The following is a 19071-nucleotide window of genomic DNA, read 5'->3' as shown; positions in this document are numbered from 1 at the left end:
TTACTTTCTAAAAAGTAAAAGTAATTTTAGAATTGGTGGTGTGAAATTCAAAGTTTGTATCTTCTCAAAATACACCATTTAACCATGTTTTTCAAGGGCTTGTTGGTAAGCATAACCCCTCAACTATTATATCAACGGGCAGATCATTTCAGATGTGAAATGGTGTCAGAAGTTATTCTTTGTTTACTATTCATGTTCCCCGGCTACCCTCTAAAATGCTCTCTTTAAACAACGAATTTCTCAGCAGTGACAGGTCCAGTTAATGATCAGCCCAAAGTCAAGGTTTCCAAAGTAACTAACTAAACACATTAAAATCCACTGTGCCTGTATTCAAGCTATCCCTGTAAGTACACTTGCATCACTAGCACAGGTTAAGTCAGTGTGTGAGCAAGCATGAACAAAAATGCCCCCTGGGTTGTTTGTTTTTGTATATGGACTGATATGTGATTAGGTGATACAGGACAGCATCTGTCTAAACCCGCCACTCTGAACAATACTTTTCAATAACGTGCCATGTCATGGCAGAGAGTAGGCTATGCCTTGTATATGTGAATTTGGCTAGGAGCAGGAAGCTCATTGGCCAAAGGGACTATTTGATCTAATGTCTTGGACATTAAAACCAGGCCTGTGTTCTATACTGTTGCTCCTGTCATTCCCCTATTGAAACAGCCTCTCCCTTGATTTACAAAGTGGACTAATGTTGACTTAAAAATATTGCTAGTAAATTGAAAGTTCATGGTTGCCACCCACAGTAATACAACAGATAGAAAAGTTTTATAGGATGTTTTTCTTGAGATATTTTGTGTATTTTACAAAAAAAGGATGATATGTGTCGTCTAGTCAGATGTCTTATTGCCGTCATTGGTCAAATAATTGGTGTAACATACATTTATTATTAATAGCATCAAGAAACACTGAAAAAGAAAAGCAGCAAAATGTGTCTTTTGAAAAGATGAATTCCTCACAAACTTGGAAATTGTCGCAGGAGCAGACTCTCCTACTGCCTCTGCCTCTCCCCTTTTCTACAGGCTGTGTACGTTGCCTGTGCTGTCACATGTTACACCCACACCTGGTCTTGTCTCCCGAACGCGCGATTAAGAGAATCGATAAAATCAACAGGAACTATTTGAATCCCATTTATTAGGATTGTTTTGATTTAGGAGGGTTAGAGTCAAAGTTAAGTAATAACATACAGTGATACGTGAGATGGAAGATTGATTCTTCAGTCAATTCGTTGGACTTAACATTTGTAACCTTGCCAGCACCAAACTAAGAAAACACCGGTGTAGAGTTCGGCGCTGGGTAAGAATGAACACTTTTGAACGGCGTTGTAGATGTTGTGTTTGTTGTTTTTTATTTTTATGTCTTTTTATTTGCACGCATTTCACAAGGTAGATTTGGGTCAGCGTTGTGCAGTAAATGCTGAATGGCTGGTTATCAATATAGGATTACGTCCATCTGAATTCATGCTTATTTGCGTATCACAAGGATGAACTATTATCCATGTGCCAAGTGGGGCAGTTGGTTTTGACAACATTGTCCCATTATGCCATGGTAATTGTTGCCTTATGTTTTTACTTATCTTGGGAATTACATCACTGACATTGTGTTTCAGTATGGGTGTCCGGAGTTGGTTGGCAACAGGGATTGGTTGGCACACAGCATTTTTTTGGTTCTTTTGAAAGTCACAGAAACAAAATTGTAACATCAAAATGTTTGCTTTCTTGACCTGCACTCATCTACTATGTTAAAACATCTGAAAGTCACAAACATTTCACTTTTATAGTATCAAAAGTAAAAAGTGGTCTGTGGACTAAAATGTATTCTAAAATGGTGTCAGATAAATATATTGGAAATGTGTTACGTGTAGTTAATAGACATAGGAATCATTTACATTTTCATTTAAAATGTGAAAGTCTGTAAAGAGTGTTGGTAGCTGACCAACATCATTTCATCACAAAGTTGGGTTAAATTTGAGTGGGGTTGGTTGGCACAGTGATTTTGAAGATATAGGAATTTAATAAAAAAGTGGTAACACATGTATTATAGGTGTAATGGGGGAGGGGGGCTACTAGGAGGGATACTGTTAGACTACTGTTGTGGTTACTGTCCCTTTAAATGTTGTCTAATAAGAACATTGTTGTCAACATTCCGGTCTTCATTCTTGTTGCCTAATCCTGAGGATTAGGGATAGGGTTAGGATTAAAATATATATTCCTTCTAATGTATTGCATAAAACATTTTATTAAATGATTAATTGTTTAAAATATACTATTACATTTTCAAATAGTTTCTATTGATTGCTTCTATAGCATTTTAACATTGTGCCAACCAACCCCATATTGTGTACCAACCAACCTCCTGATGGGGCTGAATGGCACAAATACACTACATGACTTTAATCACAAATCACCACATTTTAGAAAATATTTGTGTACATTTAAACATATTTAATTATAGCTTAGACCATAACATTTAATTTGCTGCTGGTTAGAATATTCTAACATGAATAATGCCAGAGAAATATAGCAGACAGCGAAAAGTGTGCCAACCAACCTCAGTCTCCCCTAACGTGTCATTTATTTACATTACATTTACATTTAGTCATTTAGCAGACGCTCTTATCCAGAGCGACTTACAGTAAGTACAGGGACATTCCCCCGAGGCAAGTAGGGTGAAGTGCCTTGCCCAAGGACACAACGTCAGTTGGCATGACCGGGAATCGAACTCGCAACCTTCGGATTACTAGCCCGACTCCCTCACCGCTCAGCCAACTGACAACCAATTTATCAGCATTATGCACCATATAAGTTGTCACAATATTCATAGCCAGGGTATATATTTCATACACTTGCTAACTTTGGCAAGCAACACAATTTTGTGGCACAAGACAAACATATTTCATAACAAGTGAGTAATTCAAAATAACGAGTAAAGCCTAACATAATTTGGATTTGTTGTTCACAAAAAGCAAAGCTGTGGGTCATATAAGACCAACTTCTGAGTAAATCAATAACATTTTGACCCAACCAGTGAAATGTGACCTAGTATCGAGTAAAGGCAATCAGGCCATTATGCCCTGATTCACAAACATAGGTTACTTTCCATTCTATATACACAAATACACAATTGCAGTCTGAATGGAGGTAGGCCTACATTTGATACAGAACCAAATAACTCTTTTATCTATTATAAAATGTGTATTCATAAAAACAGGACTAAGTTCAGATGGCCTTTGGTTTACCATTTACATACTGAAAATATACTTCTGTCTATCTACAGTCTAAAGTTAAACTGTACTATTAGTATTAATAACAGTACAAGAAAAGCGTTGGTGTGTGTACAGTCCATGTGTGTGTTTGGTGTGTCAATGTTTTGGAGCAGGTTGGTCTGGTATCAGGGGAATGTTTATTGAAAATGTAGATTTGCCAAGTCAATACAACACCAAGAAATCCTGAGAATGGACACACGTGAAAGGATTTCTACAGTGCTTCTAATGAGCATGCAGTACTTCAGAGCTGGGTATAAACATTTAAGCCCTACAGTCTCAGACTGAACTTTGGTGTCATTTGAGGTGACTTCAGAACTGGCTTGTCAGTTTTTCCAGTTACTTTATAGAGAGAGATTATGATAAAGTGCTAAAAACAATCTGGCTGACACCTGTGTAAACTTGTTTTGTCATTTTTCTTTGGTTATTGTACATTTGTATGCTTATACATATATACACAATATACATAATATATATACAAACAGTGCTTTTAATAATGTAAAACCATTTATGTGATTCTTTAACTAGGTCTATCTTTAGAAATCTTCCCCCATTGTTGTGATTAGTGTTTAGTTGGTTGTAAATGACCATAACTTTATTTTGGATGCTCTACTATGACTTTTATTTTGACAAAAATACATTAATTTAACAGCTTTTAATGTAAAATTACAGTGGTTAAGGGTCAAAGTCTATATTGAATACCGGTCAGAGAAAATAAAGTTGCCAAATAATCATTATCTTATCACTACATATTGATTGCTTACATTCTTATAGCTGCATGACTCAGGATGCTTACATAGCTTTCCACAGACATTAATGTGACCATAGATGTTTATGAGGTTGAGAGTCACGCAAGGCTGTTATCCACCTCAGCAAACCACGTGCGACTCCAGGGTAGTACTAATCATCTCACCATGACAATTGTGTGGCAGTGAATGACGGACAAATGACATGTTTATAGTCAACAACAAACCTGTTCAGAACTGTCCAGGGGACACATTGCCACCACTGGGACGACAACACAAGACACCCTTTGCAGCTCCTGTTGCACCTTCCTCTTGAAACCTGGAGGTGTGCCCAGAACAATGGTTCGGAGAAAATGGCTGGAGAGATAAGAACCAAAAGAGGAAATGCCGTATTTGTGCTTCCTGGCTGTATTCAACTGTCCTGTCCCCTTCGACCTTGTAATTATTGTTGTTGCTGTACGTGCTTTAGAACCACAGATGGGATTTGGTTATCTGAATGACTGTCCTACAAGATCATGTGGAGCTATGTGCCTCTTATCGATATAATGTATAACTTAGATATCATTTAGATATCATTTATGCAGGGTTTCCCGCAGCACTTTTCAGTTAAGGCGGTCGCCCAAGCAACACGCCTGCCGCCTTAACTATGTAGTTATGGATATGGATAGACAAAGCATAATCCTTGGAGTTATTATCATCAGTTCACCTGATGCTACCTAAACTGTAATTTGACAGTGAAACATAATTTAATGAGAAACATTGTTTTGTCATTATATGTAATGTGTGCATTCACAAGATGTAATTGCTCTAAAATATATATATATACTGTCATACAATATTCCTGAACCCCTTGTCAGGAATCCCTCTATTTACTTTGTCCAAAACTACAGAGGATACCAATCATTCAATATCTGACAGGACTGACCATTCATGTCAGTTAATATCCTAGCAACTGTCATGGGATCTTTTAAACATCATTTAAACAGACTCTTTCTCTTTCTCTCACTACATAATCCTACATTTTTGTGTAGGAGGCTTGAACACGTCATAGTGAGTCATAGTGCACATACCATACCTAAACTGGGAATATCTTGAGTGTCCGGTAGGAGTTTCCTCTGGGAAAGTTCTTGACTTTTAATCTGCGTGCTTCTGATTCCGATGCCCTGCTCTACTACCCCTTAGTTTGTCACAGACAATGTCTTTCGTGAGGCACAGTAATTACGTAATTGTTAACCAGACTGTGTATAAAACAGCTTACATTTTAATTAATTGGAGCTATTCTCATATCTTACTCAATAGACTGGATCTTATTACCCTGTGCATGGTAGCCTGCTGTTTGCTATTGTACCTCCGCAGCCCGCTAAATAGCAACAATACAGGCCCAACACCTGACTCTCCTCTGAACCAGATGAGCGACTTCTAGAATATCTTTGTTACCTTAAGGTACAGAACCAATATACTTAGTCTGTTATCCTTTTAATTTGCTCATATTTGCCCGTGTAGAGTACGGAGAGATGCATAATTAGGTAAGGCGGAAAAGTGAAACAAACAGTGGCTAATTTGTCACTGCTGGCTTCTATAGGTAGTTTGAAATAAATAATGCATCATGTCTTGTTGTGCTGTGAGACTGTGTCGCTCCTCCTGCCCTCCCTCTCTAACCCCGCCTCCTTCCATCTTATACCTCTCTTACAGGTGCATGTCTTAAAACATGAGTATCCTGGGACCTCAGACCAGGCAGGCCAAGTAAGTGGTGCACCTTACTGCATAACCCCTTGTACGTTTACCTTTTCATCAATTACCCAGGGTCCTAAGCCAGCACTTGGGTTACTCACTGGGAAACAGGGAGGAAATAGCTAACCGTGTGAGAGAGGAGGTGTGGGTCAGGGTCCCCATGTACAGAGCTGCTCTGTTGCTGAATGTTTGCTTTGCCCACGTTCCTGGCTCCAGTCTTTCTATCTCCCCCTGTGCTTCAAGCCACATGCTCTCTCTCTTTCTCTCCCTCTCTCTCTCTCCCTCCCTCTCCCTCCCTCCCTCCCTCTCCCGCTCCCTCTCTCTCTCTTCCTCTCTCAGACTTGTCCATATGCTCCAAATCTCAGGCTAATCTCATCCAGTCTTCTCCTGTCCGGTCGAACACATTTACCATTTTACACTCAGCTCTGTGCATGCTTAGGATTTAGGCACTGGCAGTGTTTGCAGTCCAGTGACACATTGACATATAGGGGAGTCCAAGCGAATATGAAGGGAAGGCAGCATAACCATGCCCTCTCTTCTTCTCACTGCAGTGGAGTGGCCAGATCGGACAGCAAGATAAGTGCTAAGGCCCTTTACGGTAAGTTCTACAACTGTGGGGAGGAGATATTTTTTTTATAGTCCGTGTGTATGACGTGGGCCCTGTCTTCATGTTTCATGTTTTCCTTATACCCATGTATGCCTATCTGTCACTATGCACACTGTGCATACCTGGTCTCATAGTGCTTTCATAAAAATGATAAGTCACAGGACTGTAGATACCTGGTGTAAATTAGTCGGATGTATTGCTTAACATAATATTGGTACTACTCTTAAGCAGCAACACCATTCATTGAAAAAAGTCAAGCTCACACAGTATTGTAATCAAGGCAAATCATAACAATCATCAATTTGCTAGGCAAATGACTGTGCAAGGAAATACAGCTCGCCCCCTGTTATGATTATCTGACGCTGTGGTTTGGTGGCCCCATCACGGCTTCACTGGACGACCACATCTGTCCCAAACCCACCCTCGCACGCTGATAAGAGGGGGCTAAGGTTCCAAGGCTCCTGCTGAACGGCCCGGTTCAGCAGCTACCCCCATCCAGGGCAGCTGCTGGATCTGATAGGCTTGACAGGTCTCTGGGAAAGGGACTAGAGAGATCTGAGGGCCTCCTGGTCCAGTTGCGGGGTGTCTAGAGGGGTTAGGTTGAGAAACATGCTAGGGGTTTGTCAAAAATGTAATCAGATGATTTTAGTGTGTGTGTGTGTGTGTATGCAGCTGTAGATGTGCATGTGTGCTACATTGTCCCTATTGATCCCTATTGCTCCAGAGGAATGAAGATAATAGAAACAATGTAAATGCTTGTAAACTTGTAAACTTGCAATGCTTGTTTGCCCATGTCCATGTGTTGCCAAATATACAATGTTACATTAGCAGCTATGGATGGGTGTGTCTGTTTTTAGTGTGTGGTTGGAACAGGGTGTGGACAGCCTGGTCTTGCAGGTGAATGAAAGAGGCATTGAAAAGGGGAGAGCGAGGGGCATGGTCGGTACCCGTCAGTCTGGAACAGCCCCACCCCACCCCTTCAGACGTGAGCTCACTGGTCACCTCCAGCACCACCTTCCAGCTTGACTGAATAAAGAGCCATTGTACCAGACTGGACAAATCACAAACTTGCCTAAATCAGGGATGACATGTAAATCTGGCCTAACCATCTTAAATTAGAATAGCCTAAGTGTTTACTTTATGGTGTTCATCATAAACATTTTCCCTGTTACTATTCTGCCAGTATTGTGATATATCATAGTGTTTTGTGTTAAGCAACAGTACACTAGCTATACAATATATTGCACTGGGATCCAGCTTTCATTTGGTATTGATATGCCTTGCTGTATGTGTGAGGAACTGAAGCTATGTTCCCTGGCTCCTGCTATCCTGTGTGGCAGATGGTCACTGTGACAGTCTCACTGTGAGGTGACCAGGGACAACATGCTCACCTCGCTGTGGAGTAGAAAGAGATATCTGTTCAATGCCTTGTTTAATCTATAAGGACATTGTGTCAGTATTGCTTTCTCCTTTGTCAATCTATAGGGGTATTGTGTCAGTAGAACTCTCCTCGTTGAAGCTATTTTGATACTGTGTCAGTAGTACTGTTGAATCTAAAGGGTAGAGGTGAAACAGGAAAAGTTCCGTCTCAATCTCTCCCATCCTTATATCGCTTTCGTCTCTCATGCAAAAATCTTCCAATCGCTCATGATTTAGGGCAGGAAACAAGTCATGCAAATCTGCAACGGGCCTCCTCCCACCTGCTCTGTTATCAGGAGCATCAGGGCGGAATAGAGGATGAAGGGGTGCAAACATAGGGGCCACATAAGAACCCAGCTTCCCTGGGCTTCGGACGACCAACAGACCTTCTTAAATCACTTGGTATCAAGGGGGGAGCATGTCTTTATCAGGTACTACAACTAATTGAAAGTTAGCTGGGATCTCAGTGTGTCTATAGGAGGCTTGGCTGATGATAAGCTGCTCTCTCTTCCTACTCTCTGTATTTGTCAATGTTTAATCATGCTTTCTTATTATTTGTTTGAATGTGTGTTCAAGCCAGTAATGCCTTACGTTTTTCTATTACTAAATTATCTTTTAGTTTGTAATCTTTTTTCATTGTTCTACCTTGTACATTCTGTCTTTGTAATCTTTTTTTGTCACATAATGCCATCTGTTATGTTAATCATGGCCAGTGTAAACACCTTTGAGATCAAACTGAAATGTTTGGATCCCTCATGCTGATATTAAGCTCAGGATTTTGGTGGCTAAAAATCTGCATGGATTCAGCTGCACTTCTTTCAGGCATACCGTACAGTCCAGCTGATTGCTGTACAGACAAGCCAAACAGCAGAGGTTTCTCTTTTGGACAACACAATGAGCCCCAACAGTCATGCAACATAAGCTTGCCAAAAATCGGTTAATGTTTAAACACTCGTGTGATCTGATTCCTTGCGTGTGGGAAATCTGAAGACATAAATGACAAGATTGTATCACTGTTGGAACTTAGTAATTTTTTTTTAGACCTACAACATTTTCTACAAAGTACGCAGTGGTTATTTAAAGTGTAGAGAGAACGTACTCTGTGTTTTGGCAGTTGTTGTCAGGCAGTTGTTGTCAGGCCACTTAAAATACTCCTAACGACCCGGATACTGATGTTCTGCCAGCCAGCCATGTTTATTATTGTCCCCAGCCTCAGAAGACGTCTGTGGATCTGCCCATCTGCCTGCTAAGTGGCTCTCATTGCAAGCTGTCACAGCGCTGTGAATTGATTGGCATAAATGTCATTCATTAATAAGACATGGAGCGAGCTCGACTTTCACAAAGACACCTGTGCTTGTGTTTCACCTGCAGGGAGCCAAGCAGGACTAGCAAGACAGAGGGAGCAGGGGGCTAGAGAGATAGAGAATGGCAGAGCGAAAGAGAGAGAGAGGAAATTGAGGAAACAGGAAAGTATCTGCATGTTTCCTGTGTCATTCTGGGAGTGAGAATGGGCACACAACTAAAATAGGTTGCTCTCAGGTCTAGATGGGGAATCTATTTTGCATCCTGTAAAACTTACAGGTTTAACTTAATGTATCTCCTCAAGTCTTAGGGTCCTTAGATGTCATAGTGAAAACTAAATGAGAAGACTGGCATGGTCAGGTTTATTTATTATTTTTTTATAACGCTTTGTTATCTCATAAGGCATTAGTAGAATTTGTTACATTTTGTGAAAAATGCTTTGTTTTCAATTACTTTACTTTACTCTTTTGTAAAGTCCCCTATTTACCAGAGGCAGAAAGAGAAGCAGAGCGTGCTACAAAAATGTTGATCCAGTTGGTATGGGGAGAGAACCCAGAGCCGTGATATGAGATCTGGCCGTAGAATTGATAGGAACAAGTTCTCGTTTACCCGTAATTGTTACCTGCAGACCATTCACCTGGAGAATAGGTCAATGAGCCACACAAGCACTGGCACACGCTTTTAACATTGGGGCGATATAAAAGCAATTACCTCAGCTTAAGCTGTTGCAGTGAGAGAAAGGTAAGAGTGAAGCTCTTACAATCACATACAGTAGTATGTAGGTGTAACCAAAGATTTTTTTTAATGCATGTATATTTTAGTAATTTTATTTTTAATTAATCTCAATTTCTTGTATCTCAATTGCGTAGTATTCAACTATGACGGTACATACATTTAAATTTCATACATTTATCAGATGCTATTAGCAACACATTTATTTAACAGCATAAAACATGAAGGGCTATGGAAACCATTGCTATGGAAACCTAAAGAAATCCATAGTTTCGGTTGCTGTTTCTCCTCCTCTACCCTAACGGTTGACCCAGCAAAGCTTATCATTGAAACTTTCACCTCAGTTTAAAGTCTCCATTAAAGTAAACAATGATCCTTTGACAGACTGGTGCACCAATCAGAAAGTGCATGAGGAAGTGAATGTTCATAAAAAGTGACCTTTGATCCTTAAGTCATTTTGTGGGGAGTGGACTGACTGGATCTCTGCCTTCAGCCTAGCCATGATGTCATACTCCTCTTTTTTTTAAACTGACATTACATCAATGATTCTTAAGTTGGACCAACTGAAGGAAGGTGAATGTCCATGTTTGATTTGGACAGTTTGAAAAAGGTATTAGTAAAATGTGGCAGTAGAAGTCTATCTAGCGATACAGATCTAACAAACCATTCCAAACCTCCAAAAGAGCTTTTCTAAAGTATCAACTGCACCTCCGTTTTAGGACCATTAGTTGTAGTTGCTTAGGGTTACAGTGGATGCCCATTTGACTAGTGATGTGTGGTGTTTTTCCTTCTCTGAGTGTGTATGTACACCTAGCTGTGTGTGTGTGTGTGCGTGTGCATGCATCCACACACATGTCTGTCCTTGGACATGCGCACATGAGCAGTTCGGATCACTTCCTTATTGCCCTTGGCTGCTCCTGTTCATATAATGTCATACCAAGTTAATCTCATATATCTGTTCTCCTGAGCACTGGAGGACGGACTGGAGGACTGTAGTACGTACTGTACATGCTTTTTTTGGACTGTGGAAATGATGTCATGGATGTCATTTGTTTAAACTGCTGCTCATAGATTTATCTCTTCTTGACCACACAGAGCAGCGTAAGAAATACTCCAACTCTAATGTTATCATGCAGGAGACGTCCCAATACCATGTGGAGGTAAGGCTCTTAAGTTCTCTCCTCTATCATGATGTACGGAATACAAGTGAAACACTTAGATTATAGTAGCTAGAATATCTTTCATGTATCTTTTACCATTTCAAGTTTAGACTGTCTTGGACTTGTTTAATGCAAGTACGCATCCATGAACACAAAGGTTGGTGGTCAGGTTAATGTTTAATTATCTCCAGATAGCCTGTGTAGTAAACAAAAAAAAAGAAGCCATGATGCCGGGTGATCATATTACCATGGATATATTGAAGTCCAGGGCTGGGAGATTTGAGTCAGGGAGAGAAGTCTTTGCTCTGCAGGGTTGAACTTAGTGCTGTGCACACTTGATGTTCAGACTTCAGTGAAAGGGTTGTTACTAATCAGGTAATAATAGATAATAGAAATGTTCTGGGAACACACACACACACAGAGACACAGCCATATACACAAGCACCTTTTGTACATTTTACATTTACATTTATTCATTTAGCAGACGCTTTTATCCAAAGCGACTTCCAAGAGAGAGCTTTACAAAGTGCATAGGTCACTGATCATAACAACAAGATAGCCAAAAAACATCGCGAGTAGCCAAAACATGAAGCACACATTGTGAACAACCAAAGTAAGTGCCAAAGGGAAGAACCATAAGAGCATGTAGTTAAACAAGTTACAATTAAACAACATGAACCGCTATAAGTGCAAGTGTACCTGTGGAAAAAAAAAAGCAAGCAACAGTAATAAAAACAATATATCACAGTATTGTATTGTATATTAAGTGCCTTCAGTGCCTCCAAGGGACCCGGTTTTACCAATGCAGTGTCAACCAGTACATCTGCCTCCATGTTCCAGCCCCCTCAGCATCTCTCTCCCCTCTCAGCATCTCTCCACCTTCATGATGGACAAGGCGGAATCCATCGCCACAGTGGATGACGCCATCAAAAAGCTGGCCCTCCTGGACTCTAAAGACAAGATCTGGACCCAGGAGATGTTGCTGCAGGTCAGCGACAAGGCTGTCCGCTTGCTGGACTGTGACACACAGGTAAGGCTGAATCTGCTTTCTACTCCTTGCTTCTTCATGACTTGATCTCGTCTATGTCAACTACTAACCTTGAATAAAGAACCCAGTGCTGTATTCCTCTTGATAGTTCAGAAAGCCCTCCCATCTGACTTACTCACTAGTTAATGACTAGATGGTGAATAACTTGCACGGTTATCCATTCAAACATTTGACAACAGCTAGTTCAGATGACCCCAGAGGTCCAAAGGCCATTGCAAGGTTCGCATTGCACCATACACTATACAACCTCAATTCAAAAGGTTTAGAAGGTGGATTGTATAGAGGTTTATTGCAATGTGATAATATCCAACAGCACACTGTGATAATGCCTTTGTTTTTATAACCAATGCATTAGATTTAGACCTTTAGCCTTTAAGGGTACAATTACTCTATCTTTCATGACCTTGTTCTACTTTCTCTCTCTCTCTGTTTCTTTCTTCTTCCTTTTTCTCTCTTTTTTGCTCTCAATCGCTCTCCTGCCCCCGCTTTCTACCTCTTTAGGAAGAGTTGGAAAATTTCCCTCTCCCGACCATTCACCACAGTCAGACCGTGTTGAATCAGACGCGCTATCCCTCCGTGCTGCTGCTGTTATGTCAGGACAGCGAGCAGCACAGGCCTGACATCCACTTCTTCCACTGCGACGAGGTCGAGGTGAGTCCCTTTGGTGGTGGGTCCCTGGAGCAGATGGACACACTGGAGGGCATTCGCTGTCTGAAGGTGTTAAATGCTTCTTCTGTCGTCCCAGGCTGAGATGGTTCATGCGGACATAGACAGTGCTCTGGGTGACAACAAGCACGGGAAGAAAATGCGTCCACAGACATTGAAGTGAGTACCGTTATTCCCACAGTGACCTGCCTACTTTATGTGTGCACACACTCCCAGTTATACAGTTGAAATTATATATGATGCTGCTCCCCCCCCCCCAGGATGAACCAGGAAAAAATGAAACGGCATCGAGAAACTATCATCCCTCCCTCGGTCCCCAAGGGCCCGCCCCATGGGGGGAAGGGGCGCGCGGCTGCCATGAACATGCAGGGTGAGCGCATCCACCAGGCACACATGCTGGCCGAAACACCCCTAAATACAGGCACACATGCAAATGTTGCAACGCGCAGGTTCTATTAAACATGACTAACGCACGTTACCGATGGTAACGTACCTGTTAACCGCTGAGGCTGGCTCTGTGTACCCAGATGTGGAGAGGCGAGGCTCAGCACAGCAGGATGCCGAGTCACATGACAAGCTGGCTCAGCGCATTGAGAAGGACGTGGTGAGTTGTCACCATTTCGGCGATTCGTCATTATTTGGTTTCACCGTGCATCCGAATCGGTGCTGCTCAGCTTGTCTCTTTTTCTCTCTCTCTCTCGGTTTTCCCGCTTGTTGCCCATATTGTGTTTTCGTTCGGCCCCCTCTCCTCAACAGCAAATCCTCAACAGTGCCCTGGACGACATCGAGATCTTTGTGGCGCGGCTGCAGAAAGCTGCAGAGGCGTTCTCTCAGCTAAACCAGCGCAACAAGAGTAAGAAGAATAAGAAGAAAGGACCAGCAGGTCTGTCTCCCTTTCTTCTCTATGTGGTGGAACAATACAGTCGTTATTGTCCACTGTCTGTTTCTGCCTTGGTTTGGACCTATCCTCTTTCAGGCCCCAGGGTTAAACGCTTTTCCATCTTGGCATGTGTGCAGCTTATTGTTGAATGAATAAGGCTTCTGGATGTTTGTGTTTGGCGCAAAACGTGCAAGACTGTGTCCCACTGGGCTGACTGTTTCCCACTGGGTTGATTGTGTCCCACTGGGCTGAGTGTGTGGAGGTGTAACTCTGGAGGCTACGTGTGGTGATTGCTGTTGCTCTGACCTCCTTGTTGACAGAGGGCATGCTGACCCTGAGGGCTAAGCCCCCCTCTGAGGCCGAGTTCATCGATAGCCTACAGAAACTGAAGCTGGCCTTCAACCTGCTGGTGAGTTCCCCCTATGCAGCTGCTTGCCCAGTGGACTGTTGGGCCTTGTGAACTGGCTCTGACACTAGTTTGGATTTCCTCCCTCTGCAGGCCAAACTGAAGAAGCACATCCAGAATCCAAGTGCATCTGAGCTGGTTCACTTTCTCTTTGGTCCCCTGGAGCTGGTGAGTCACCACCAGGCCCATACATGTTGCATTGCAGCCAAAGTGTTTGACCTCAAACATCCCATGTATTAAACTGAGGCAGATTCTGGGTCCCGCGGCCTAAACGGACAATTTCTATTGTCATGAGAATGAATAACGATTCTAGAAATTATGTCCATTGTTTTTTTTTTACAAAAGGGTAAGTTTGTGTTAGGCAATACAACATCTAATGTGAAAAGGGAATCATTTTGTTGAGCACACAACCATATGCGCTTTTACAAAGTGCGTATGGTACTGCAATACTTTCATTCCTCATTCAACAATCAACAACAAAAGAAGTTGATAGAATGAGAACCGATCAGACGTCATATAGCCTACATGCCCTCTATTGTTTTGCATGATGTACCGCACCCACAGTCATCACAATGCTTTCAGCACTAGCCAGACCGGAGCTATGTGGGTTTTCAGCTCCACTGCAGGTGCAGCCAAACTTACACAATGATGATAGAAAATTGCCTACCACAGGCTGGCCATGGGCTGATAGCAAGTCATCACCACAACACTGAGCACTGTGACTGGAAAGGTGCCATTTAGTTAGGCGGCAAGGATGGGAGGAAGTGGGATGGAATCTTAAATGCTCGTCGTACGTTTATGTAACTCAAACTTGATCACGACACGTGGTATTTCTTTGGTATCTTAGGTATCTTGTTGTTACTGGTGTAGGTCTCTCCCAGATGTTTTCCCAGAGAGGAAACAAAACTATCTGTTCAGTGTCCATTCTAAAAACCGGCCTGGCATTCGAATATCCGACCGATGTATCTTCCGTAACTCTTGAATGCTGTGCGTGCTTGTGACCTGCAGGTGCTCCAGAGCTGCGGTAGTCCTGAGCTGCCTCGCTCCATCATCTCCCCTCACCTCTCCAAAGACACTGTGGATTTCCTCAGGGGACACCTCTCCCCTAAAGAGATGACCATCTTTGAGCTGCTCGGAGATGGCTGGACCAGACCCAGGTAGCGCATGGTCCCAGGTGTTATACTGTCAAATGTTTTGTGACTGTGTGGGTATGAATTGGGTCTCGCCCAGAAGGACATGCAGGATCTTCAGGGCTTTTGTGTATGAATGGTCAATGCATTGTGTGTTTAGGGATGTGCCTAGGTCATATGGTCTATGTCTCTGTGCAGGGCTGACTGGCCCAGGGAACAGTGTGCCCCTCCTTACTACCCTAAGTTTCGAAATGGCTGGGAGCCCCCAGCGGAGATGTTCAGGACATCGCCATGGGAGACAGAGTGTTTAGGACCTCCCATGTCCCCCACCGGTCCCAGCTACAGGAAACCCTCAGAGGAGGTGCGAGGCAGGAGACACGGCTTCTAGTTCTTTCACGTTTCTCGACTCGTTTCTCATTGGCTGTAGCATCGTCATGGTTTCTAACATGGCCTTTGTGTCTTTTCTCTGTTAGTTCTATGGGACTCAGTCGTCCAGCTCATCCAATGGGTGAGTGGGAATGGCATTGTTTATTTCAACCACTGCTTGCTGATAACAAATGTCCTCCCTTAGCATTCATAAACGTGTATCATGTCCAACTTTACATAACCCTCCCTTCCTCAAACAGGTCTTACAACGGTCTGGCCTCCTCTCGAAAATACGCCAAGATACGCTATCACTTTGTGGCCCGCAACGCCAACGAGCTGTCGGTACTGCAGGACGAGGTTTTAGAGGTACATTTAGTCATTTAGCAGACGCTCTTATCCAGAGCGACTTACAGTAAGTACAGGGACATTCCCCCCGAGGCAAGTAGGGTGAAGTGCCTTGCCCAAAGACACACCGTCATTTGGAATGGCCGGGGAATCGAACCAGCAACCTTCTGATTACTAGCACGATTCCCTAACCGCTCAGCCACCTGACTCCCATGTGAGGTAGAGCAGGGCCAGTGTGGTGGTGGTGGTGGGGGGGGGGGGAACTCTGATGATTTCCACACAGAAGGCACAGAAATCTGTACCAAGGGATCACTAGAATGCGTTTGCTGATTACCTTTGATGAAGACCTGACCTGGGCGTTACGTGGGGCATTTTGCAGGTGATCGAGGATGACAAGCAGTGGTGGAAGCTGAGGAACCGCAGCGGTCAGGCAGGATATGTACCGTACAACATGCTGGACGTGGTCAAGCTCGAGGAACCACACGCCATGACGGAGCCTCTCTACAGCCAGGTGATCCTCTGACCACACAGCTAGAGACAGAGTCACGTACCTTCACACACTCTGTCTTTAAAGATATGGAATATGGCATATAGTCCATTTTCTCCTTCCCTGCCTATTTCTTACGTTTGTTCCTGTGTGCATGCATGCACATGTTGACCTGCGTGTGTATAAATGTGTGTGTGTGTGTGTGTCCCTAGCCTGGACATCCCTCCAGTTCCCTGGGTCATGGGGAGAGCTTTGACATGGCCCGCCAAAACCACCGTGAGTGACACGAGCTGCACCTCGGCCTTCATTTCATCAGTGCACGTCACACATTCGATTCCAAGAGTTTTATGTTCATGTTAACTAAGACAAGCACAGCACAGAAAGGCGTGCATGTGAACAGCTTTTGTTGTCATCTAGCCGGCTCCTATCACAGCCTTCGGTAACAATCTGTCGTCTCCGAATCGCTTTGTAGCATCTTGGAATAACCCCATGGATGAGGTCAATGATGAGCTTCTGAAGATGATCACCGCTGACAAGACTCAGCCTCCGGGCCGTAAGTTCCGTGTTGAGCGACCCTCTGGCAGCACTGTGCCACTAACCTTTGACTCCAATCCCCAACAAGTCACCGTCTGGCTCAACTCCAAAGGGTTTTCCAAACCGTGAGTCACTCTGATTCTCACATCACTGCGTATGTGTTTGTGTGCAGGCTGTGTTGTTATTTGAGTAGTTTCAAGAATCTACAATGTGTCTCTGTGTTTGTCTGTGGTTCTGTAGGACTGTGGAGTGTCTGGGCATCCTAACAGGGGCTCAGCTCTTCTCTCTCAATAAGGAGGAGCTGAAGGCTGTGTGTGCAGACGAGGGGCCTCGTGTTTACAGCCAGGTCACTGTGCAGAAAGCTCAGCTAGAGGTGAGTCATACACACACACGCCCAGCTGAAAACATGACAGCATCAATGGGGGAAAAGGTTGTGTTCTCCTCGAGTTGTTTAAATAGAATATAATTCTGATCAAAATTGAATTTCCATTTACAGAAGACTGGTGGAGAAACAGAGCTGGAACAGATCATGAAACAGAGAAAAAATAAGGTTGGGTCATCTAGCAAGGAATGAATGTCCTTGCTCTCACGTTCAACCAATCACGGTCCTTCATAGCTGGTCACCATCCAACCAGAGCAGCCTATCCAGAAACACCCCCTCCTCCTCGTAGTGCAGCAGCAACTTTATGTCTGAAAATCTAAAGATAATGTTGGCTTATCCTCAAAGGTTGTAATATGCATTTTTAATTGTATATTTATTTATATTTCAAATCCATATGTATTTTTATTTCTTGGATAAGAGTGTCTGCTAAATGACTAAATGTAATTTATTGTTCAGTTGTTCTCTGAACTGTTGCTTTTGGTTATTTTGTCTGACAATGCATTTGGATATGTGTACAATATGGGGGTGTGCACTATATGAAAGAGAAGCCTTTCAATTGGAGAACTCATTAGTGCATTGTGTGTATATACTGTGTATGTGTGCTTGCATGTAGGGGTATGATCACTCAATAATGCCTTCATCACAGTTGTTTACTTGATAACTTGTTTACTTACCCTGAACAGCCTAACAATCTGATTCTCTGTGCCAGACTCTCAATACTCTTTTAGATATGTAATGAATCCGTTTCATAATGCTACAGAATGTGTACAGTCTCTCTAGAAGTGCAACCATACCTTCGCACATGAATAATGTTGTTTATTGCATCAACGTTTTTTTGTTTGTTTTTATAATCCGATTAAAGCATTTACAAAATTAAATGTTCTTTGTAATTACAAATATGTCATACACATATGTATTAGTAAACCCTGATAAACATATGCATGCAAAACATATCAGTGTAATCACACTAATGTGACAACAGTGCTTTGCATGTACTGTCTGTAGGCTATACTATAAAAGTTTCTGTATAATGCAATTGTCTGTAAGAGCATATTACCAATATTACTGTATTGTCCTTGTGATAAATGTTTGAAACTCATTAATTCTAAGACAAAACCAGAAAAGAAATTATTACTCCAGTATTGGAAAAATATTAATGTTATATCCAATGTCTTTTTCATTTATATGTAAAATTAGTTTACATAGTTGTGTAAATACAGATAAGGGATCGAGTTTGAATGGTCGTAATAAAAAATAAACATACTTGCTAAATACCAATGAATACTGTTCTTATACTTGCTTTTCGAAAATAGTACCTTTCTGTCTTCCTGTTTTATTAAAAAGAAATTCTTGGAACAGTTTAAACAGAGATGATGACAAAAATCCTCCTGCAGGACACAACTTCAGTGCTTTTTTCAAATTATAGTTAGAACAGGTAACATTTCAAAATATTTTTATAAACTGTTTTCACAAACAATCTACTTGATAATGAGTTCTCTTTTAACAGACAGAAATAATCCCACTACACAGGCAAAACAGAGCAGAGAGCATAATGCCAGTTATGTGTGAGTCCAAAGAACCAACATTTATTGTGCACGTAGGAACTTGTGTAATATTATATCAGTGTCAACTCTTACCTCACAACATCCACAAAATCCTCTCCCAATGTCTAGACCTCCCAGGAAAGGCCATGTTTCCTACGTGGCCCGTTCCAGCGGAGCCACCAGGTGGTGGTGTGTGATTGTTCACAATTGAGAACTGAGTCCACTGCAGCCAAGTGGAATGACATTCGTCCAATCAAGAGTCATGTTATTAACTAAAGTTGTTATTGGAATAGCCCACCATATATTTGATCAATGCTG

At 42.3% G+C, this 19071-nt stretch overlaps 1 protein-coding gene across 3 annotated transcripts; it reads left to right on the top strand.

Moving 5' to 3' along the window:
* Positions 1-5705: 5705 nt before the first annotated feature.
* Positions 5706-18481, top strand: eps8l2 (EPS8 signaling adaptor L2). Of its 3 annotated transcripts, XM_067234535.1 has the most exons (20): positions 5706-5757; positions 6297-6343; positions 10901-10965; positions 11834-11995; positions 12515-12664; positions 12759-12838; positions 12940-13049; positions 13207-13283; positions 13436-13562; positions 13880-13968; positions 14059-14133; positions 14974-15122; positions 15294-15456; positions 15569-15603; positions 15722-15827; positions 16186-16317; positions 16506-16569; positions 16766-16952; positions 17068-17200; positions 17324-18481. In XM_067234535.1, exons 1-20 carry the CDS (start codon positions 5723-5725, stop codon positions 17399-17401), a joined length of 2064 nt encoding a protein of 687 aa, XP_067090636.1. In that variant the 5' UTR covers positions 5706-5722; the 3' UTR covers positions 17402-18481. The 3 variants fall into 3 exon arrangements, with proteins under 3 accessions (XP_067090636.1, XP_067090635.1, XP_067090637.1); XM_067234534.1 differs by lacking the exon at positions 5706-5757 and having other exon boundaries at positions 6152-6343; XM_067234536.1 differs by lacking the exons at positions 5706-5757; positions 6297-6343 and adding an exon at positions 9783-9814.
* The last annotated feature ends 590 nt before the right edge of the window (positions 18482-19071 follow it).

Source organism: Osmerus mordax, chromosome 4, assembly GCF_038355195.1.
Source record: "Osmerus mordax isolate fOsmMor3 chromosome 4, fOsmMor3.pri, whole genome shotgun sequence".
NCBI classification, from domain to species: domain Eukaryota; kingdom Metazoa; phylum Chordata; class Actinopteri; order Osmeriformes; family Osmeridae; genus Osmerus; species Osmerus mordax.
Note: the sequence above shows the minus strand (reverse complement) of the source record. Positions and strands in the feature narration are given on the sequence as shown.

Coding starts and splice junctions, on each gene's coding strand:
- eps8l2 (XM_067234534.1), top strand. CDS start 6,250: ATGAAGGGAAGGCAGCATAACCATGCCCTCTCTTCTTCTCACTGCAGT. Junction 13,563..13,879: donor TAAGAAGAAAGGACCAGCAG/GTCTGTCTCCCT, acceptor CCTTGTTGACAG/AGGGCATGCTGACCCTGAGG. Junction 16,570..16,765: donor CATGGCCCGCCAAAACCACC/GTGAGTGACACG, acceptor ATCGCTTTGTAG/CATCTTGGAATAACCCCATG.